The sequence below is a fragment of the Acomys russatus genome, chromosome 29 (assembly GCF_903995435.1).
Source record: "Acomys russatus chromosome 29, mAcoRus1.1, whole genome shotgun sequence".
Lineage (NCBI taxonomy): Eukaryota > Metazoa > Chordata > Mammalia > Rodentia > Muridae > Acomys > Acomys russatus.
In genome coordinates this window covers 29,993,308-30,017,060 of record NC_067165.1, presented here as the reverse complement: position 1 = coordinate 30,017,060, position 23,753 = coordinate 29,993,308, and the positions used below count along the sequence as shown (strand labels likewise).

Genomic DNA, 23,753 nt, shown 5'->3' with positions numbered 1-23,753 from the left:
CGGGCCTTGGGGAGGAGACTCGTGAGTGACGTGTAGTTCCCAGCGTTGGCTCCACCCCCAGCTTGCTTGTGTTTTCCTTCCTGGCTGGTTTACTCTCCACTCAACAGAACTGTTTTTCTGCTTTGGTTTGGTTTGGTCTTTCTGGTATTATGTTGACCAGGCTAGCCTGACACTTACCAGAACATTCAGGTTGTGTTAGAACTCATGGCAATCCTCCTGCCCCAGTTTCCCAGATGTTGACAAAAATGAGCCTATTCAGTAAGTTTTCTAGGCTCCCCGTACAGATACAGAGCAAGGAGCAAGAACACGGAGATGGATAAAACTTCAGCCAGTTAGCGCATGCCTTTAATCCCAGCACTCAGGAGGCAGAGGCAGGTGGATCACTGTGAGTTCAAGGCCAGCCTGGTCTACAAAGCGAGTCCAGGACAGCCAAGGCTACACCGAGAGACCCTGTCTCGTAAAACCAAAAACAAATAAACAAACAAAACAAAACAAATCCAGCCGGGTGTGGTGGCGCACGCCTTTAATCCCAGCACTCAGGAGGCAGAGGTAGGCGGATCACTGTGCATCGGAGGCCAGCCTGGTGTACAAAGAGATTCCAGACCAACCAAGGCCACACAGAGAAACCCTGTCTCAAAAAACAAACAAACAAATACAAAAACAAAACAAAAAAACCCAAAAACAAACAAACAAACAAAAAACAAAAACAAACAAACAAAAAAAAACCCAAACAAACAAAAAAAGAAAGAAAGAAAAAAAAAAAAAAAACCAAAAAAGAAAAACCAGAGACAGGGCACACAGCTGAATGTTTACTGCAGTGTTTTCCAGTCTGTGTGCTGCATTTCATTAATAGGGTTGCAGTAGCTACTTGGCAGGTACCAATCTTTCCTTAAAAAAAAAAAAAAAAAAAAGGAAGTATCAGAGAACATTGTATTAGAGCAGTAAACCAGGCTGGAGAGATGGCTCAGCAGTTAAAGAGTACTTGTCCCCGCCAAGAGATACTGAGTCCTGTTCCTTCCGAGCACCCACATGGAGGCTCACATCCTTTGGGAACTCGAGTTCCAGAGGATCTGATGCCCTCTTCTGGTCTCTTGCAGGCACTGCATGCATGTGACCACAAACATGAGGGCTAAGCACTCATAAACACAAAATAAATGAATAGTTTACACTCTGTAAGCTTTGTGTCGGCAACATATGTCAACCAGACTGCAAAAGTAAAATTTTAAAAATTATTTTTTTGGTTTTTTTGAGACAGAGTTTCTCTGTGTAGCCTTGGCTGTCCTGGATTCACATTGTAGACCAGGCTGGCCTCAAACTCACAGGGATCCACCTGTCTCTGCCTCCCTGAGTGCTGGGATTAAAGGCGTGTGCCACCACTGCCCGACAAAATAAAAAAATTTTAAGTGTAAATTTTCTCAGAATGATTATTTTTAGTTATGTGTAGGTGTGTGTGCCTGCCTATGGGGATGTGCATATGAACACTATTCTGGAACTGTAGCTAGCTGCAGACGGGTGTGTGCTGCCTAGTGTGGGTGTTGAGAACTAAACACAGGTCCTCGGGAAGAACAGCAAGTGTTCTTAACCTCAGAGACACCTCTCCATCCCAGTAAACTAGACTTACTGTGTGTTGTGGTTAATCCCTGCAGTCTGAGATACTCAGAAGGCTGGCTGGAGATGTAGCTCAGTTCGCAGAGCGCCAGCCTAGCATACGGAAAGCATAAACTGGAATGTTGGCATGCAGGTCTAATCCCAGCATTCTTCTAGAGGTGACAGCAGGGGACCAGGAGTTCAAGGTCATCTGCAAACCCAGCTTTTCTCGGACAACCAGGATGAGCTGAGACTATGTCCTCACAACAATGTTAGGACGCTGAGGGTGAGGGTTTGCTGGTCTGATGGGTAAAGGGTTTGCTGTGCCCACATCTGCTGGCTATCAGTCTCTTGCACGTGTGCACACACACACACACACACACACACACACACACACACACTTTTTTTTTTTTTAATCTTGGAAAAAGAAGACTGAATTAGGATGACAAGCCTACCTATTTCAGAACAGCATGGGTAACATAAGACTCCATTGCAAAAGTAGAATTGACCATGGTTGGATCTCTGAGTTCAAGGCCATCTTGGTCTACAAAGCGAGTCCAGGACAGCCAAGGTTACACAGAGAAGCTCTCTCCAAAAAAAAAAAAAAAAAAAAAAAAAAAAAAAAAAAAAAAAACAGGCTGGGTGGTGGCGGCATGTTGCAGACATGAGGACAAGTCATAGAGGCTTTGTTTGACAAAGTTCCAGAGACTTCTGACTGTCCAGCATGATCTCTAGACATCCAGAGCAGCTGCCGAGGCTTTGCTCGACAAAGATCCAAAGATCTCCGGCTGATCACCACTGCCCTTAAATACTATGTATGGTCCAGGTGTAATGTTGTTTAGAAATCTGCTATTTCTCCTAAAACTGCTTTTTCTCTTTATTTCTCAATCATAAAGAAAATCATACAGAAAAAAACTTTTTCCCACAGAGAATGTTGAAAGAGGGCATCTTGGCCAAAGACTTGAGACAATAATAGAGTTTTTTTTTTTCTTTGACTGTGAGAACCCAAGCAGAAACTGCATGAAAGAAAGTTAAGACCTTGACAGAACAGTACCTGGCTAGACACTGTTACCTGTAGAAACATTTCCTTAGAATCTGCTTTGAGATCAATAGAGGGTGGGCTTGGAACGTCATACTTTACAGGTATTTTACAATAGAGGACCCTTTGGCAGCTCGCCTGGGCTTGGATAGCACACCTGATGGTCTGGGACTGGAAGTGGGTTAAGTTTTTTCTTTAGAGACTGTCTAGCTCAAGCTATGTTGCTATGGCCATCTTGTAAACACACTGGCTTCAGCCTAGGGAAATTTATGATTAAATATTCCTGTGTGGCCAGGCGGTGGTGGCGCACGCCTTTAATCCCAACACTTGGGAGGCAGAGGCAGGTGGATCACTGTAAGTCTCGAAAAACCAAAAAAACAAAAAACTAGTTAGAGGAACTAAGTAGTTAAGGAGAGGCTCAGGAACAGAGGAAAAAGAAATACTCGGAGACTCAGTCTTATGGGTACAAGCTGAAGGTCTTAAAGCCCAGGAGAACTTTGCTTTTTTTGGTTTTGCTTTATTTTGTTTGTTTGTTTCTCTGTGTAGCCTTGGCTGTCCTGGACTCACTTTGTAGACCAGGCTGGCCTCGAACTCACAGCGATCCGCCTGCCTCTGCCTCCCGAGTGCTGGGATTAAAGGTGTGCGCCACCACGCCCAGCTTCTAGCTAGTTGTTCAATCAGCGGTTAGTTTCCCTTAATCAGCCATTTACCACCTGCTCGGTTCTCCCTTCCTCGGATCCACTTCTATTCTCTTTGCTGTTCCTGGAGCTAATCTTGGGGAATGGCAGTGGCACACACATTTAATCCCAGCACTTGGGAGGCAAATCACTGTGAGTTCAAGGCCATCTTGGTCTACAAAGTGAGGCCAGGACTACAAGAGTGATCCTGTCTCGAAAAAACAAAGGGAAAAAAAAAAAAAAACCAAACAAAAAAACCCAGACAAAAACAACAAAACCCCTGAATTCCTACTAAGGACTGTATTAGTTGAAAAGAAGCCTGGTGCAGAGGTCTAACCCAGCTGCTTAGGAGACTGAGGTAGGAGGAATGAGGATTTATCAGACTGCATGTGTTACATTGTCAGACTTTGTCAAAGAGAGAGAGACATACAGAGGAGGGGGTAGGGGGAAGGAGGGAGGAAGAGAGAAGGGAGGGAGGGAGGATTGATGGGTAGTAGAGGGAGGGAGGGAGGGAGGGAGGGAGGGGTGGGTGATGGGTAGTGGTAGGAAGGGAGGAGGGAGAAAACATGACAAGAAGGCCAGAACACAGCCAAGCTCTATTTTGTTAGTGTCCTGTTGGCTTTGCTGCGTATGACAAGCTGATGTGGGGGTCATGAAGACAATGGTGATCTGGGTTACCTTCCAGGACATGCAGGAAGGACTCTTCTTGAGTCCTTGCAAGTCTTGGAAAGCTCTAATGGCGGTGGTGGCAGCTAGGTGCAGTGGCACATGCCTTTAATCCCAGAACTCAAGGGAATCGCTGTGAGTTCGAGGCCAGCCTGGTCTACAAAGTGAGTCCAGGACAGCCAAGGCTACACAGAGAAACCCTGTCTCAAAAAAAAAAAAAAAAAAAAAAGAAAGAAAGAAAAAAGAAAAAAGAAAAAGAAAGAAAGAAAAGAAAAAAAGAAACAAAAAAGGTAGTGGTTGTAACAAGAATAAATTAAAAAAAAAAAAAAAAAGGTAGTGGCGGCATGTTGGCTTTGAATTTTTCCAAACCTACTTTATTTGGGGTTCCTTAATGCTTACACCTCCCTTCCAACCCACTGACCCGAGATAGGAGAGAAAAAAGGTTAATGGGAACAGAAGCAGACATTTTTATACTCAATTTCTTGGAGTGATTCCACTGGCGTAGTCGGCAGGATTCCAGCAGACAGGTTAAACAGCAAATCAGCAAAGGTGACTGCAACCACAGCTGCCGGAACCTGGAGCAGCAGCCAGAACTGTCTCAAAATGGAGCGACAAACAGCCAAACAATAAAAAGCAATGCCAAAACCAGAAAGCCAGAAAAGCCTCTGGCTTTTCTCCTCTCAAAAGTCTGTCCTAGGGTGTGTATCAGTAGCAAAAGCCATGCCCCAAGGGAAAGAGGCGGCTCCTTTTCCAGTGGAAAGACATTACCTGTTCTCTCACAAGTCTGTTTCCAGTGGAAAAACGCCTCACACACTCACACAAGTCTGTTTCACATCCCACTCTTGGGATCAAAACAAAAATTTGTTTACATCCACTACAGTGGCGCACGCCTTTAATGCCAGCACTCGGGAGGCAGAGGCAGGCAGATCACTGTCAGTTTGAGGCCAGCCTGGTCTACAAAGCGAGTTCAGGACAGCCAAGGCTACAAAGAGAAGCTCTGTCTCAAAAAAACCAAAAGTCAAGGGAAGAATTCTAAATGTACATATTAAAGAAAAAAATTAAGGAAGTTGGGTAGTGATGGCAAACGTCTTTAGTCCCACGACTCAGAAAGCAGAAGCAGGCAGATCTCTGAGCTTGAGGTCAGCTGGGTCTACAGTGATTTCCAGGGTTACATAGAGAAACCCTGTCTTGGAAAAAATGGGAGGTTTTCGGGGTGGGGTGGGGGGGTGGAGGGCTGGTGAGATGGCTCAGTGGTTAAGAGCTGTTGTTTGAAGATTTTTTTTCCCCCTGAGACAGAGTTTCTCTATGTTATCTTGGCTATCCTGGACTCGCTTTGTAGACCAGGCTGGCCTGCCTCTGCCTCCCAAGTGCTGGGATTAAAGGCGTGTGCTACCACACCTGGCTCTTCTCGAAGATTTTAGTTCCCTGCACCCACATGACAGCTCACAACTATTGGTCTCTCTAGCTCCAGAGGACCCGATGCCCTCTCCTGGCCTTCTAGAATGGGACACACATGCAGGCAAACATGCACAAATATCTGATTGTACAATAACTCAGCAGGTTTGGGTTGTCTCTGTTTTTGTGTGTGTGTTTTTTTGTCTCTGTTTTTTAACAATTAAACTTTATTATACAACCCAACTAGCTTACACAAGAAGGAAAAAAGGTTAAAGGGACAAAAGAGTGAACCTTCCGGTATCCGTTCCACGGGACGGGTCCTTAGGTGTCTCTCTGGCCCGCGTGCTGGTCCGGCCTGTTCGCTGCTCCCCACGCGCCCAAGCCCAGGCTGAACCTGTTGTTCTCTCCTACCCACCTGCCAGAGTCACATGGGAAGGGCGGTCTCTTTCTCCCGTTGAGGGTTAATTAGAAAAACGCGAGCCGGGCGTGGTGGCACACGCCTTTAATCCCAGCACTCGGGAGGCAGAGGCAGGCGGATCGCTGTGAGTTCGAGGCCAGCCTGGTCTACAAAGTGAGTCCAGGATGGTCAAGGCTACACAGAGAAACCCTGTCTCGAAAAAAACCAAAAAAAAAAAAAAAAGAAAAACGCCCAGTTGGGGTTCCCAGGTCTGCTTCCTGAATTCCAGGCCCACGATGGCTCCACTCCAAGGTATTCATGGGGTGCCCCAAGGGTAAAGCCCGCCAAGACTGCTTCCACCTGTGACAAAGCTTAATCTTTCCCACAGGGTTTGAACTGGTAGTTGTCACAGAATGACACCAGAGTCAGGAAAGAAAAAGCACATATTAAGGAGACCCGGCAAGTTGTCCCTGTGTTCCCTTCTCTGGACTGGGTCATTTATAGCCCAGGACAGCCTTAAGCTCACTGTATAGTCAGGCATGGCTAACTTCTGACCCTCCTGTTGGATCGCAGGCATGCATACCCTACGTGGTTTATACGGTGCCAGGGACCGAACCCATGGCTCTGTGTATGCTAGGATGGTACCATGTGAACCCTATCTCCAGGCCACACACTCCCTTTTTCTTAAATAAAAAACAAGAAAGCCAGAAAATGAGTGTAGAGCTGTAAACAGCTTAAACTAGGGGAAGAAAACTAGCACATGCTTTGGTAGAAATAATCTGACACACAAATTTCCTTCCATCTTTTTTTAAAACGCAAGGCAGAATCACACCCTTTTCATCCACGTCAGGGCTTGCTTTGCAGACTTTGAAGAGCTGACCTTGGCAGCCTGGCAAGCCCTTTGGGATCCATTTAATCCCAGCAGGACTGGTGACAACAGCTCGAAGGCACAGGGGGCTGAGTTTTGTCCCCACAGGCAGTGGGGTGACTTGGCGAATATAAGGTAGGTTATCAGAGAACAGGGAAATTTCATCCTGGTGAAGGAAGGGGCAAGCTTGGCTGATGAGCTGTCTAGGCCTTTCTGCTCACCAGACAGAGGCTGGCAATGGGTCTCTCAGCTCCCATCCACTCATAGGCAGCACAGCGGGCTAGGTTCCCACTGATTAGAGTGGGTTGAACAGCCATCACTGGTGGGGAAGGGAAGATACTTTATTGCGCTTATGGCCCAGCAAGGGAAAAGCAAAGCAGCACACGGGGTGGTCTGTCCTTTTCCCATGATCACTTCACGTCGGTCAACTTGAGAGTCCAGGCAAACTCCACTGGGAGAGCAGTAGTTTGCAGATGGGGCAGAGAGACGAGCACCCCGCCCTGGGGATCTTGAGTCCAGTTCAACATGCCTTCCACTCCTAGCATCGTTATCTGCAGGAGGCAAAGGGGGATGAAAAGACAGTTACTCAGTGAGGAGCACATTTTGCCACAGGCATGATAGGGGAACAACTGACAGGATCAGAGCAGCGGGGACAGTCTGGTGGGACAGACACGTGGAAGTAACTTGGGGACAGAAGGAACAAAAGCCTGCCTGCTGTGGAAGTTTTGGTTTATGATATGCAGACATGTTTTTGTTTCAATCCCAGGTGTGGGATATGGGGGCTGCTCCAGTTTGTCCACAGCTGGTAACTGCATGAAAGCCCAGAGAGGAAGAGGAAGAACAACGCTTGGAGGAGACGGGTGGGCGGAGGAGGAAGAAGACGCTGTTGCTGTGTTTGCGGTGGCTGGCTGAATGTCCTGACTATGGAAATTGGACCTGCACCAAAGAACCCAAGGACCCTAAACAGCAGGAAGTGCCAAAGAGAACTGCACCTCTTCTACCCATTAAGCTTCTTTCTCTCCTACCTGGTGTTGGGGTGCTGGAAGAGAGATAAAGGCATTAAGGAACCCTAAATAAAGTGAGTTAAAAAAAAAAAAATCAAAGCCTACAAGTGTCATTCTAGTTCTTTTGTTTTTTATTTTATTTTATTTTTTGGTTTTTTTTGAGACAGGGTCTCTCTGTGTAGCCTTGGCTGTCCTGCACTCACTTTGTCGACCAGGTTGGCTTGAACTCACAGCGATCCACCTGCCTCTGCCTCCCGACTGCTGGGATTAAAGGCGTGCGCCACCACGCCTGGCTCATTCTGGTTCTTAGAAGCTACATCTACCCAGGCACAGAGGCACAAGCCTGTGATCTTAGCACTGGGAAGGTAGAGACAGGAGCTAGCCCGAGACAGGCCGAGGCTAAGCCTGAGCTACACAAAGAGAACCTGGATCAAACAAAACAAAACAAAAAAACCAATAGCGGGGAGGTAGTTTCAGTGGTAGAATGTTTGCCTACGCATGCCTACGTCCTGGGGTCTATCCTCTGCACTGGAAAAATAAAAACAAAAGACGGCAAGTTAAAGCTTAGGTTGAGCCTCCTTACCTTTGTGGCTGAGGTAGTTTTGGGAGATTTGAGACTAACAATTCCCTTTTCCGGCCAGTTCAGAAAAGTAGCATAAACAGCTGAGTCTTTAGTGGTATACCTGAGAATAAAGACACATGACTGCCAAGGAGAGTCTAGTCCAAGTCCCTGACAGACCCTCCTGTCCCCCTCAAATAACTCAGCCATTAAAGACCTTGTGTTTGCTGTGACTACCAGAACGTGAGAGGAAGGTGTTCCGGAAGGACAGGGTCTAGGAAACTTTTCAGATTTCTCTATTACTAATCCTTCACTGGGTTGATAAGGTTTCTTTAAAAATTAAAATTAATCCTTGGGCAATTCATTTTCCAGACCTTTTCCTGCTGCCTCAATAACCTTTGCTTGCTGGCTTTAAAAAAAAAAAAAAAAAAGCTAGGCAGTGGTGGTGGCGCACACCTTTAATCCCAGCACTCGGGAGGCAGAGGCAGGTGGATCTCTGTGAGTTCGAGGCCAGCCTGGTCTACAAGGAGAGTTCCAGGACAGCCAAAGTTACACAGAGAAACCCTGTCTCGAAAACAAAAACAAAAACAAAAAAACAAAACAAAACAAAAAAAGAAGCCAGGCTGTATAGATAGTTACAGCCTCACTCAGCAGAGTAGACGCAGGCATCGATCTGTGAGTTCAAGGTCAGCCTGGTCTAGGCAGAATGTCATGGCGTCTCGAAAGGAAAAAAAAAAAAAAAAATCAAAGAAAAGAACTTTTGCTGAGTATGGTAATGCACACATATAACCCCGGCTGAGGCTGAGGACAGCTTGTCCCCAGGAGTTGCGGGACAATGTCTGTGACGTGGTGAGACACGATCCACACAGCATGCACTTTTACCAGCTGCTTCTCTGCTTATTAGGAGCGGAAGCCACAGAACTTGCTACTGAAATCTCTCCAACTCCAGATCCCCGAGAAAACAAAAGAGGGTGGAACGAAGGGAGCATACAGAATGGTGACACATTTATCAGCCTGAATAGAAACAGGATGAAAAACACCTCACGGAAGTTCATCTGCAGGGATTAGTGTGTCCCCCGTGGGAGGGCAAGGTACTGTGCTGTGACAGGAGTCTCCTTTGACAGGACACTGGGCTCAGGCCTGGTGCTCCACTGGGTTCTCACACACTTTCCCCTAAGCCTGTGTCAGGAAGGCAAACAGCCGAGCAGCACAAGAGCAGAACCCTCAAGTCTATGAGATCAGCGAGGTCAGCCATTTCCGACAGGGATCTCACTGTCTGTCCCTTGCTACAGAAGAACCTGCAAGGGCAGCAGGAGGCTAGACGGTCGGCCATGGCAGTTCATCTGGAACTCCAGCTGACCGCCCTGGCCGACTGCCCCGGCCTCTTCGCTATGTTTCCATGGATGCTGAGGCTCTGACTAAGTGGCATTTTCTCTCTCAGCTGTTCTCTGCTGTTTTTTGCTCAGAAACCCCAGGCAAGGGCACACTGCTCTGGCCAGGATCCACTCTACTGGGCACTCTGGCTGACTGCCTCAACTTCCCCAGGTGATTTCTGTTGGGCATTTGTGAGCCTCAGAGTGATGGCATCCCTTTGTTGCTCTTACTTGTTTAGTTAGAAGCTTCACTCTGCTCCACCTGAGGCCCTTAAAGGGGTTTCCCAGATGATCTGCTGGGTGTTTTTTTGTTTGTTTGTTTTTGTTTTTTGAGACAGGGTTTCTCTGAGTAGTCTTGCTGTCCTGGACTCACTTTGTAGACCAGGCTGGCCCGGAACTCACAGTGATCCACCTGCCTCTGCCTCCCAAGCGCTGGGATTAAAGGCGTGCGCCACCACACCCAGCTATTTTGCCATCTATAATTCATCCATCTATCTATAAGCTATCTACCTATCTGTCTGTCTGTCTACCTATCTATCTACCCAACCATCCATCTTTTGTCCATCTGTCTGTCTGCCTATCTACCCAACCATCCATCTTTTGTCCATCTGTCTGTCCATCCGTCTGTCTTCAGCTATCTGTTGCTATTTATTCTTTTGCTTCAGCTTGACTCTCATTGAGAGCTGACAATATGGCCACCACCGATCCTTCCCCTGAGCACGCAGGAAGGCAAGGCTCACCACACGGCTGTCAGGTTCTTTTCAGACTGCACCCTCCAGGGTCTGGAGGCATAGATGGCCTCGCCGTTGATCTGCAGCCACTTGCCAACAGCAAGAAGCCTCTCTTGGAAGATGGGAACAATCAGCCCATCCTTAGTTGGCCCAATGTTGAGAAGATAGTTGCCTCCCAAACTGACAGTCTGAACCAATTCCTAAAGAAAGCAGAGACAATGAAAGCGGGGGCCCAACCGCCAAGCCTGGCAGGGTCTAGAATACACAGACATTAAGGATATTAAAAGAAGAAACGCCACAGTTCAATCCCTAGCTCCAGAGGGAAAAAAGGGAGGTGAACACTTTAGAGACAGGCAGGGCAGCAGGTGTCTCCCTAGGCTGTTTAAGGACAAACTATCTGCACCTTTGGCAAAACGGATGCAAGGAAAGCTGGGCGGGTATGCCTGGAATTCCAGCACTTGAGATGGGAAAAGACAGCATGCCAGGAGTTCACGGCTAACCAAGGTTGAGGCCAGCATGGACTACTTGGAAACCCACTCTCGGCAAACAAGAACTACAATAAAGAGACACATCCTGAAGGCATCCTGTGTGGGGGTGTTTGCTGTGACCTCAGACAATTGTCTTTCAAGGCTTTCAAAAAAATTTAAACAGGAGAGCCCATAAGAAAACGCCTAAGGACGGTCTTGGTTGGCTTTGTTTGTTTTTTGAGACAGGGTCTCTCTGGGTAGCCTTGGTTGCCCAGGGCTCGCTTTGTTGACCAGGCTGGCCTCGAACTCACAGCGATCCACCTGCCTCTACCTCCCAAGTGCTGAGATTAAAGGTGTGTGACACCACCGCCCCACTCAGGGTTGGTTTTTGATGTCTCTTTTCAGATTTCTTCAGCTCCACAGTGCTCAAGAAGAGCCCTCTGGCCTACTGAATTACCCATTATGGTTGCAGGAAACTGAAACCACTCATGAGCTAACTAAAAATACTGCTGGGAAGGGGCTGAGACGACGATGGCCCAGAGAGTGTGTGCTTGCCTTATAAGCAAGAAGACCTGACTTCATCCCCAGAACTCACATTCAAAACAAAACACACCAAAAATCAACAACAGCCAAAAGATCTGAGTGTCGTGGTGCATGCTTGCAATCTCCATCCTGGGGAGCAGAGCAAGTGCACTGTGGCTTCCTGCTGGCGAGCCTAGCCGAATGGCCAATTCCAGGTTAGTAGGAGAGCTTGCCTCCAATCCCAGTGGGTGGAACCTGAGGAATGGCACCTCAGGTTGTGCTCTGGATGTCACAAACACACTTGCATACACACTCTGTGAGGTGGTGGCGCACGCCTTTATTCCCAGCACTCAGGAGGCAGAGGCAGGCGGAGCTCTGTGAGATCAAGGCCAGCCTGGTCTACAGAGCGAGTTCCAGGACAGCCAAGGCTACACAGAGAAACCCTGTCTCAAAAAAAAAAAAAAAAAAAAAAGAAGCTTTCTGAGGCTGAGAAGATGGCGAAGGTGATGACTTTAGAGCATGAAGCGCCTTGCCACCACCTTGCCACCACCAAGATGAACGACCTAAGTTTGACCCTCGGGACATACAGAGTAGAAGGAGAGAAGTGATCGACTTTGAATTGTCCACTGGCCTCTTCATGTATACTTTGGCACCCACGCACTTGCTCCATCCCAAACAAGTAAATAGATACAATTTAAAAAGGTTTCAGGGGATAGAGAGATGGCTCAGAGGTTAAAGAGCACTGACTGTTCATCCAAAGGTCCTGAGCTCAATTCCCAGCTACCACATGGTGGCTCACAACCATCTATAATGTGATCTGATGCCCTCTCCCGGCTTGCAGGTGTACATAAAGGCAGAATACTGAACACATAATAAATAAATTTTAAAAACTCTTAAAAAAAAAAAAAGGTTTCAGACGCCAGCCCCTTCCCCCATAACAGTGACAATGTCCTTAGGAGAGGTCTATCTCCGCATACTCTTCTAACTGGACTGCTTTGAGGTGAGCAGACCGCCAAGGTGGAACGCTCTTTTTTTTTTTTTTTTTTTTTTTTTTCGGTTTTTTGAGACAAGGTTTCTCTGTGTAGCCTTGGCTGTCCTAGACTCGCTTTGTAGACCAGGCTGGCCTCGAACTCACAGCGATCCGCCTTCCTCTGCCTCCCGAGTGCTGGGATTAAAGGCATGCGCCACCACCCCCGGGCTAGGTGGAATGCTCTTACCTTAATGATTTCATTTTCACTGGTAACGGAAGATATGGTCATGTCTCTTCGGTAGCCCCAGGATGCCCTGTCCACGCTGGTGCACATCTCCCACTTGTGGTCTGGCAGGCTGTGTGGTGTGTATTTATCCTGACAGTTGTAGTACCCTCCGTGATGACAGGAGGAGTTCTTACCCCAGCGGTCATTCACTACTACCTGATCCTAGAGGAGGAAGGAGAACGGGGTCGTCAGAACAGCACCACCTCGCTTCTGTATGCAATGCAGATCTACCTGGCAACAGTCTCTGTGGAAGGAGAACAGCGGGACCACACTAGTGTTCCTCCCTGGTGCTATCTTGGTCTAAGGGGCACGTGTGGGAAACGAGACATCTTTGGTTGTCCCAGCAGAGGACGGTGCTGCTATCTAGTGGGAGAGGCCAGAGATGCTGACAGTGTGGAGGACAACATCCACTACAAAGCAGCATCCAGCCCCTAATATCAATAGTGCCCAAGCCCAGGGGCCCAGAGACAGACACACGGAACAGGTGTGTATGCAGGGGGGAGGCTTCTTAGATGTTCAGGGGGGCTCAGGAAATGGCTGAGTGGGTGAAGCCTTGCTGTGAAAACATGAGGACTCTCCAGCTCTCATGTACAAGAGGCAGGCATGGGGCTGGAGATGGCTCAGCAAAGAGTGCTTGATGCTCTTACAAAGGATGGGGGTTCAGTCCCCAGCACTACATGGTGACTCAGAACTGCCTGTAACTTCGGTCTCAGGGAATCTGACACCCTCTCCTCGTCTCCACTGGCTCCTGTACATGCAAACTTCATGCAGGTAAAACGCCCATACACAACAACATAACATGTGCCCCAAAACAACATAATATCTTTTACAAATGTGTATGGGGGTCTGGTGAGATGGCTCAGTCGTTAAGAGAACTTATTGCTCTCGAGGCCGACCTGGGTTTGTTTCCCAGCACTTACAGTTACAGGAGACCTGGTGCCCCCTCTGGGCTCTATAGGTTTCTGCACGCACACAGTACATATAAACTTACACAGGCACATGTACATATAATAAATAAGTAAACCATAAAAAATGTGTATGGGTGTTTTACCTGCATGTATGACAGTGCACATGTGTGCAGGACCCAAGAAAGCCAGACAAGGGGGTCTGCTTCCATTTTACTGATGTTTCAGACCATGTGTGTGCTAAGAAGGGAAGCAGAGAGCAGCACATGCGCTGAGTCCTTTCCCTAGCCCTGGCTGGTTTTTGATTTGCTTTGTTTTTGTTTCTTTGAGACCGAGTTTTTCTGTGCTGCCTCTCTGGTCCCTGGGAAGGATCACTCTGCACAGAGGACTGGAAGATCGGGCAGAGGTGGGCGTGGGCGTGCCTTTACATGCAAAGCTATGACAAGGCAGTGAGCAGGCCACTTCCCTGGTGAAGGAGCAGACAGATCCCTGGGTTCTCAGGAGGAGAGAGCCCAGGTTCCCACCCTCCTTTGCCAGATGAGCCCCCATGTCTCTCCAGGCGGGGAAGGGAGCCAGAGGCTTGGGAGAGTTTGAGGTAGCCTGATCTATTTTTCAGGATAAAATGTAAGAGCTTTATAGGACTAAACACTAAATGGTGAGAGGAATATACACATTAAGAGATACTACCAAGAATGATGCTTTCTGGAAGGATCTTTGGACAAGAAAACAAAGATGCACTAGAAGGCTGCCCTTAGAGGCTCATGTCTACAGGGGAAGGCTCATGCATTTGGAGCAACCAGAATGTGTAAATGATACAATTAGGATCTGCCTGAAAGTGAAACTCATCTGAATGCTGGAAGACAAGAATTTGCCAGAATAAGACAGCCATGAGACAAAAAACTAGGGTTCCCCACCCCCGTTTGTTTTTAGTTTTTGTTTTTGTTTTCTTAAGACAGGGTTTCTCTGTTATCTTGGCTGTCCAGGACTCGCTTTGTAGACCAGGCTGGCCTCGAACTCACAGCGATCCGTATGCCTCTGCCTCCCCAGTGCTGGGATTAACAGCATGCGCCACCACACCTGGCTAAGAACTAGGTTTTAAGACATGTACTGCCGGGGCTGGAGAGATGGCTCAGTGGTTAAGAGCACTGCCTGCTCTTCCAAAGGACCAGGGTTCAATTCCCAGCACTCACATGGCAGCTCATAACTGTCTGTAACTCCAAGATCTGACACTGCCACACCAATGCACATAGATTAAACCTAAAAAAAAAAAAAAAAAAAAAAAAGACGTACTGTCTGTCTAGAGGCAAGAGTCAGAGTTAAGCTAAGGACTGAAGAAAAAGAGGGTAAGGAAAAAGCCAGAAAAACAGAAGAAAGGACAAAAAACTCCCTAATCCAGAGGACCCCAGGATCCAGGATATGCTTTTTGTTTATGTTTATAGTAAATATCCCAGGAGCTTGTCTCTGGGGCCTGGGCTCTTGTTAATTCAGAGGCAGCTTTAAAGTGTCTTATCTGAAAGGAGACAGGTTGATGACCTTTCTGCCAAATGGGATTTTATGGTTGCTTTCGGGAGACAGGAGGGCATGCTTCCTCTTTCCTCGCAGGTAAACTGGCTTTTTTTTGGAGAGGAGTGGACTCAAGTCCTCTGCCCAGCAAAGTCCCACAGCCTTGGCTGTCCTGGAACTCACTCTGTAGACCAGGCTGGCCTCAAACTTACAGCGATCCACCTGCCTCTGCCTCCCGAGTGCTAGAACTAAAGGCGTGCGCCAACACTGCCCTGCTTTGCTATGGTGTTCCCCCCACCACCCCAGACAGAGTTTCTCTATGTAGCTTTGGCTGTCCAGGGCTCGCTGTGGGTTTTATACACAAGGGCTGACATTTGCTTCCTTCCCCAGCTCTGCATCTTTGATTTCTTTTTGTTCCCTTTTTGATTCTCCTTAATCAGGCACGGCACATGTGGTTGTCATCCCATGTGACACATCACCTGACTCCACGAAGGCCCAGTCCGGAGGAAAGGCCCCTCAGACGTGTATGAGATGTCAGCTCTCCTAGGTTTGTCTGTTTCTTTTCTCTCTCTCTTTTTTTTTAAATAAGATTCATTTATTATGTATACAGTATTCTGCCTGCATGTACACCTGCAGGCCAGAAGAGGGCACCAGGTCTTATTGTAGATGGCTGTGAGCCATCCTGTGGTTGCTGGGAATTGAATTCGGGACCTTTGGAAGAACAGACAGTGCTCCTAACCACTGAGCCATCTGTCTAGAACCATCTGTTTGTTTCTTGAGACAGAATCTTACTGTTTAGCCATGGCTGCCCTGGGAACTCCCTGTGTAGACCAGGCTGGTCTTGGATTGACAGAGGTCCACCCATCAAAGGCGTGCCACAACATACTGAGCCATCTCTAGTTGTGATTGGCAGTCAGCTGCCCACCCATAACTGTATTTAACTGTGGCAGAGACGGGGGTATAATGTTGAATAACACAGTGTTTGCCTTTAAACATTTAGCAAAGACTTATAGAGGAGACAAATGTGAGCAATTTAGACCATGGCATTTTGTCAGCATTAACTTCCTGGGGATGAAGTGCACATCTGGGAGACCCCAGAGACCTTGCAAGTCTCTGAAACGAAGCCTTGCATAGGCTGCTAGCATGCTCTCCCGGGGAGCTACACCCTGACACATGAGAACTGCCCTCAGCCAGCACCTGTCACTCAGGGTGCCTCTTTTCTCTTTCCTTTCCTTCCCGTTTTCTGAGTTTAGTAATAACCACCCAGTAAGAGCCCCAAAGGCACACGTTCAGCCCAGCCCAGTCTTGGTGCTTCTTGTGCTTTAACCCAGGCTCCATGCACGCTAAGCACGTGTCGACCACTGAGCCGTACTTCCAGCTACCAAGATGCTTTCTTGTCTTGTCTTTCTTTCTTTTTTCTTTTCACAACAGGGCTTTTCTGTGTGGCTCTGGCCATCCTGGGACTCCCTCTGTAAACCAGGCTAGCCAGCTAGCCTCAAACTCCCAGAGATGCGCCTGTCTTTGCCTCCTGAGTACTGGGTTTAAAGGTGTGCGCCATCGCCACCAAGCTGCTTTATACTTAGATTTTTCTTTAAAATCTACAAATCTAGAGCCGGGCGTAGTGGTGCACGCCTTTAATCCCAGCACTCGGGAGGCAGAGGCAGGCAGATCACTCTTGAGTTCGAGGCCAGCCTGGTCTACAAAGAGAGTCCAGGACAGCCAGGGTTACACAGAGAAACCCTGTCTCGAAAAACAAAAACAAAACAAGAAAAGAAACCCCAACAACAAATAAACAAAAACCTTGGGTAAAAGCTAGGAGTGGTGCCAATGCATGCATAGTAATCCCAGGTTTTGGGAAGCTGAGGCAGGAGGCTTGCTACGACTTCCCCAACAGCTGAGACTATATCATCATTCTTTTTTCAGAATCAGGAATGAGTAAGTCAGATAATCACCTACCTTGACAGGGCTATCGTTATAGAGCCAAGCAAGAAAACCTGTGGAGTTCCAGTAGGTGTCTGGACACTCCCACTCCCCGTCAGACCAGATCAGGTCAGGCTTGTAGCTGGAAGACATGTGACCAGAACAGTTTGCTATCTAAATCTATATATACTCCAGTATTTTATTTTAATACTTATTATATATACAGTGTTCTGCTTGCATATACACCTGCACACCAGAAGAGGGCACCAGATCTTATTATAGATGGTTGGGAGCCACCATACGGTTGCTGGGGATTGAACTTAGGACCTTTGGGGTTTTTTTGGTTTGGTTTGGCTTTTTTTTTTTTTTTTTTTTTTCTTCTTTTTCTTTTTTTCTTTTCGAGAAAAGGTCTCTCTGTGTAGCCTTAGCTGCCCTGGACTTGCTTTGTAGACCAGGTTGGCCTCAAACTCACAGCGATCCACCTACCTCTGCCTCCTGAGTGCTGGGATTACAGGCCTGCACCACCACACACAGTTTTAATTTTAAAATTTTTATTGTAAAAATCTGTCCATAACATTGGAATATATGAGAGTTAGAGAGGCAGCTCAGAGGTTCAGAGCACTGGCTGCTCTTCCAAAGGTCCTGAGTTTAGCTGGCGTGGTGGCAGCACTCGGGAGGCAGAGGCAGGTGGATCTCTTTGAGTTCAAGGCCAGCCTGGTCTACAAAGAGAGTCCAGGACAGCCAAGGCTACACACAGAAACCCTATATATGAAAAACCAGAAAAAAAAATATAAATACAATAAGAGCTAGGAGTGTGGCTCTCTGGAAGAACAGTTGCCTACCACACCTGAGGCCATGGGTTCGATTCCTAGGCCATCGAAAAGAGGTCTCTTGATTGGAAAGGACCATAAAACCTTCAATGTACAAAGTAAAGAGTTAGGAAATAGTTTTTTGATAACACTAACAAGTTATGGCACCAGATGACTGATTAAATAATCGGAATGAGCTAAAGGCAACCAAGCTATAGTATAGAAACTGGGAGCAGTGCAGGAGGGGGAGAGGAAGGGAGGGGAAGGGAGAAGGCAGGGAGGAAGGAAGAGGGTAAAGGTGGGCAAAAGGGCAGCAAAAAGGGGCAGTGAAACAAAAATGTCTGGTTTGTAAACTGAGTCTCTGGGAGAGGGAAAGGCCCGCCCCGAGATGGAAGGCAAGGCAGGCCAGCCTCGCCCTGCAGGAGGACCAAAGGAACACAATCACTGTCTAACAGAGCCTCAGGGAGGGGTGCTGCAGAGATGGCTCGGTGGTTAAGAGTATGGTGGCTTACAACTGTCTAGGAGGTCTGGTGGCCTGCAAGTGTATACATAAAAAAAAAAAAAAAAAAAAAAAAAGCCTCAGGGAGAGGGCGGTTCCCCTTCTAGTCTGTGAGAGAACACACATGTTTAATTTACACCCACTACACCATTACTGTCATCAGCTCCCATGATTGATTACTCACCCCAGTTCAGGGACAGAGAAGAAGGGAGACTAAATAAGCCACAGAGGTTATTAAAAAAAAAAAAAAAAAAGAATCCAAGAACACTGTATATGTCTGTAATCCCAGAACTCAGGGAGCCCTGAGATAGCAGGACTGCTGTAAGTGAGCCAGCCAGGGCGAGATAATCAGGGTATGGAGGGAGAAGAGAGAGGGGAGGGGAAAGGAAAACCGAAAAAGCAAAAGCAAAAACAGAGCTGGGCTTGGTGGCGCACGCCTTTAATCCCAGCACTCAGGAGGCAGAGGCAGGCGGATCGCTGTGAGTTCGAGGCCAGCCTGGTCTACAAAGTGAGTCTAGGACAGCCAAGGCTACACAGAGAAAACCCTGTCTCGAAACCCATACCCCTCCTCAAAAAAAAAAAAGAAAGAAAAAGAAAAGCAAAAACAGAAACAACAACAACAAAAACCCCAAACTAAACTTGATTTCAGATCCCCAGCACTCTGTACCAGGCCAGCCCTCTTTGACAACACAGTCTCCTGAGAGTTGTCTGGATAGAACCAGATGCAAGGGAACTGGCTGGAAGCTGGGGACAGTGGCTCATGGCTGTAATCCCATCACTCAGGTGAGGCAGGAGGACCGCATGGAATTAGAGGCCAACCTAGGCTACAGAGGAAGACTTCTGTTGGCTCCGGCCTGAAATCCTCACACTTCCGAGGCTGAGGCAGGAGCATCAACATGGATCTGAAGCCAGGCTGGACTACAAAGTGGGATCTTACCATAAAAAAGAAAACAGCCAAGCAGTGGTGGTACATGCCTCTGATCCCACCACACGGGAGGCAGAGGAGGGAGGATCTCTGTGAGTTCCAGGCCAGCCTGGTCTGCAAAGCAAGTCCAGGACAGACAGGAATACACAGAGAAACCCTGTCTCAAAAAACCAACCAACCAACCAAGCAACAAAATGCCCAAGCACTCCCATTTCTTACCTGTTAACAAGGTCATAGAGCTCAGGCATGGTTTTTGCTTTAACAAAGTACTGAGTTTTAAAGCCATTTTTCTTATCAAGTAGGTAGAGTGGATGGAACCATTCCAAGAGCGAGTGGTAGAGGCCATAGCGTATGTTCCTTAAACAGAAAGATATAGCACCAGCAGGCATTAGGCAGAGAAAAAAACAATTTGTTTTATGAAAAAAAAAAAATCACACTGGGTATAGGTATGGTCAGCACTTTGTAGGGGGAGGTTAAAAAAATCAAGAGTCAGGGTCATCCTTTGCTACCAAGTGGGGTCGATGCCGGCCTAAGCTTTCTGAGATTCTTTATTTAGTGTGTGTGTGTGTGTGTGTGTGTGTGTGTGTGTGTGTGTGTGTGTGTGTGTTGCTTCAAGTTAGAAGGTCACTTGATCTGCATAGCAAGTTCTAAACTCTTGGGGATACAGGTCTCGCAAGACCAAACCAAATAAAAAGAAAACAGCTACTTCCAAAGTCCGTGTCTGAGCCCCACCTAAGATCACATGCGCATTTACCAAGGATTATTGCCAAACGCAGCATGAGGCCCCGGAGCACTGAGCAGGTAGCAGGGGTTAGCAAAAGCCGGCGGTCATCCATCAAACAGTCACAACAGAAAGTTTATTTTCTTTTTTAGAGGCAAACATAGCTAGCAGGGATCACAACCTGGTGGCTGGGAATTGGGGCTCGGGGTCCTGGCTTGAGTCTGCCCTGTCTCTCGCTTCAGGGCACATTTGGAAGGCTTCTTCCCTGGCTGATGGTGCTCTTCTCAGAGTCTGTGGAATCTTTACAAGGTGGACCAAGCTGGCAGAAGATGGTCACCTCTGTCTGCTCCCTAGTCATTTGTTGTGTGTGTGGCCACCGTGAGTGCAGCTGGCCCACCATGGTTGGATGGAAACCTGAAAAATCAACCTTCCCCCCTGAAGTTGCCTTTAATGGGTATGGTGGTCACTGACACAGAGGCGACTAATACATTTAGTGGAAGAGGAACCGCTTAATATTCGTGAGGTCCTGTGTTTGACTGTCAGCATCAAACCCCAAAACCACCCTACATCTGACACACCCCACTGCTTTGATCTTGAGAAGGTAACGTCTACATCTATTGCTACTGCTATTATTTTTTAGCTTTTTGAGATACAGTCTTCTGTAGCCCAGGCTAGCCTCAAACTCACTATATATCTCAGGCCAGCCTTGAATTCCTAACCCTCCTGCCCTTGCCTCCCAAGTGCTAGAAATCACCCTCCCCACATAACATCATGTCTATTCAGCTATTTCCTAATAGGTAACAAATACCGGGGAGCATTAAGTAGCTTGTGCACTGCTTTCCTTAGTTCTTTTTATTTTTTTTTTTATTTTTTTTTAAATATTTTATTTAATTTTTAATGTGCCTTATTAGGAGGGTGTCAGATCTTGGAGTTACAGACAGTTGTGAGCTGCCATGTGGTTGCTGAGAATTGAACCCGGGTCCTTTGGAAGAGCAGGCAGTACTCTTAACCACTGAGCCATCTCCCCAGCCCCTTTCCTTAGTTCTTGATCTGCCACTATGAGAGCTTGCCCTCAGTCCCTGGGGCTGGTGGCTACAGAAGAGAAAGGTGAGACCCAGTCCCTGGTTCTCATTACATACTAGAGAGTGCTCTGTACTTCAGGCTTTCCCATAGAAATCCTTTGCAGGCTACAAATAGATCATCACAGTCAATGCTGGTGCCCTTCGCCACCCCACTGTGAACCTTTCTTTTCTGTTGAGACAGGGTTTCTCTGTGTTGACCAGGCTGGCCTCGAATTCACAGAGATCCGCCTGCCTCTGCCTCCCAGAGGCTGGGATTACAGTGCCTGTCTATGAACCTCTTTCATTGTATCACCTTTGGTCCTGTGAAAACCGCCAAATCTCAAACTCAAGAGTCTGGGAGCCCTTCTCACATAAGACCCTGGTAGACAAACAAGAGGACACAAGGATGGGAGTCTGAAGGGCTGGCTGTCCACAAGACACGCACCTTTTCCGCACAGCTGCTCCCAACTCACCGACCAAATCTCGATGGGGCCCTACATCCTTCGAGTTCCAGTTCCAAGACACAGGGCTTGGCCAGTTTGTGAAGCCTTCGTGATGCTTAGTAGTCAGGACCACATACCTGTCGATGTCAAAGGGAAGTGTCAGGACAAAGGAGGTGGGCAGTGTCCACAACCGTAGCCACGTCCGGCTTGCCTAAGAAAATCCTGACTATAGAAAACACACTGGGATGAGTCACTGTGACAACCATGATGGTTCTGCAGGGGCAATATCCCACAGTAGGTATGACTCAAGAACGGAAGGAGCCACTGGAGCCCAAAGGGGGGGGGGTGAGGGTGGCAAAAGAAAAACTGTGTACCTTAGTTCTAGAGTCAACCCTTCGTGCAAGTAATGAACTCTTTTCAACCCTCCTGCCCTGTTCTGTTGGCAAAATGATAAGAGATGGCAGTTGCTTGGTTTTTTTGTTTTTGTTTTTTTTTTTTTTTTTCTAGCCAACATTGTGGAACTGCCCTTTAGTTAAAGAGGTGACAAAGAATCAAATATCTGGGCCTGGAGAGATGGCTCAGAGGTTAAGAGCACTGACTATTCTGCTGTTCTTCCAAAGGTCCTGAGTTCAATTCCCAGCAACCACATGGTGGCTCACAACCATCTATAATGTGACCTAATGCCCTCTTCTGGCCTTCGAGCTCTGTATATATAATAAATAAAATCTTAAAAAAAAAAAGTATCTTAAGAAAAAAAAAAAAAGAATCAAATATCTGGGATTAAATAGACCAGTGCTGAAATTACCAATTCGGCCAATATGTCGTTTATATTTATAGGGGGAAACAAAAACGTAAAAAGAGTGGCATCTACATGTGGTTTTTCACCACTGGCTGGTGTGGGGAACCCCTGGATTTCAGGGTCTTACAGTATTTTAGGCTCATAGGGGCCTTTCTGGAGTTCAATCTTTTTCGTTGTCAATTGTGGATCTCAGAGATGGCTAGAAGGGGGAATCCTGTTTCCTCAGGCCTTTTACTCCACACAAGTAATGGGAAAACACTAAGTGGCAGATATATATATATATATATACACACACACACAGCATTTCCCTTTCCCTACACACAAGAAAACTCAAGATCCAGAAGAAACTGAAACATGGAGGATGACAGAAGGATCAGTGTGAGAGTAGAGGACGTCTCTAAGCAGGAGGTACCTTGGCTCCGGTTTACTGTTTTACCAGCTACCTCCCCAGTGGCCAAACCCCTCGGTCTCGAAGTCAACCAAAATTCTCTGGCTTAAGGCTCTCAAAACGTACTTCCTGTGGAGGGCTCTGCCCTAACAACCCCGTTCCTCCTCCGAGTTCTACCAGAAAGAAGAGAAGGCGAAAACCGAAACAGGCAGCAACCCCGAACGCCCATCTTTCCTTTTCCATTTAGAGACACAGGGCTACAAGGAAGCCAGGCAGCTTCTTTTTATGGCCTTCCACGGACGCCGCAAGTGGCCTAAGGTGACTGGTCCAGGTCCACAAGTCCGTGCTACAGACAATTTAGGCTGTGTTCTGGCCCTTTTAGAGGAGACATCAGGTGTAGCCTAGCTCTAGCCTCTCTCGACACAGGTGTTGTACATACCCAGTGCTTTCCTGCCGTCAGTTTTTAAACTAACCCCCAGCTGGATTCTCTTTTTTAGCATCAGGTCTCCTTCCTCCAGGGTGCAGAACGGGAGTTCCGGGGCTTTTCCGAGGCCAGGCAGCACCTGTCCCTTCCCTCCTCGCGCCCGGCCCCCACTCACTTGGCCCCGGCAGCTTGGAAGAGTTCGGCCCACTGGTCCGGGTGGAAGAAGCGCGCCGTAAATTGTGGTCCGAAATCGGCGTAGCTGAATCCCGGCGGGTAGTTGTTTTTCATGAAGCTTACGTAGGGAGGCAGCCGCTCGCCCTGCCAGTGCCACCAGAACCATTCGCTGCCCCAAGCTGGGACCGAGTACACGCCCCAGTGCACGAACACCCCGAACTTGGCCTCATCGAACCATGTCGGCAATGGCCGCGAGTCCAAGCTCTTCCAGTCTGCGGTGTAGCGGCGCGGAGCCCGGGCCACTGCCTGGGCCACAACCGCCAGCAGCAGCAACAGCAGCCTCCAGAAGGCCACCGCCCGCCAGTCCCTTCTCTGCTCCCCCATCCCTGCTTCCTTTGCCCGGACCGGCACCTCTTAACGCGCAGGCGTGGGCGAGTAGCTCCGCCTCTCTGAGTAATGATTGGTTTGGAAGGGAAAGGGGCGGGGTCAGTCTTGTGGTCCAGCTTGCCATTTGAGGCGCGGTCTCCAGGGGAGCGCCCTCTGGCGTTGAAAGGGAGAAAAGAAGCGAAGAGGCGTTGAAGGCTCTGATCTGTTGACTTTAAACAACTTCTCCCCCTAAGGATTTAGCAGCCACAAGTGGG

General features: G+C 47.8%; 1 protein-coding gene across 1 annotated transcript; it reads right to left on the bottom strand.

The window, feature by feature from the left end:
* Nucleotides 1-8,135: 8,135 nt before the first annotated feature.
* On the bottom strand, nucleotides 8,136-23,536 carry Fuca1 (alpha-L-fucosidase 1). Its single transcript, XM_051171076.1, has 7 exons — nucleotides 23,114-23,536; nucleotides 21,330-21,464; nucleotides 19,322-19,459; nucleotides 16,906-17,011; nucleotides 12,503-12,703; nucleotides 10,306-10,496; nucleotides 8,136-8,316 (listed from the first exon to the last, which is right to left on the bottom strand). Exons 1-7 carry the CDS (start codon nucleotides 23,494-23,496, stop codon nucleotides 8,136-8,138), a joined length of 1,335 nt encoding a protein of 444 aa, XP_051027033.1. The 5' UTR covers nucleotides 23,497-23,536.
* Nucleotides 23,537-23,753: the final 217 nt, after the last annotated feature.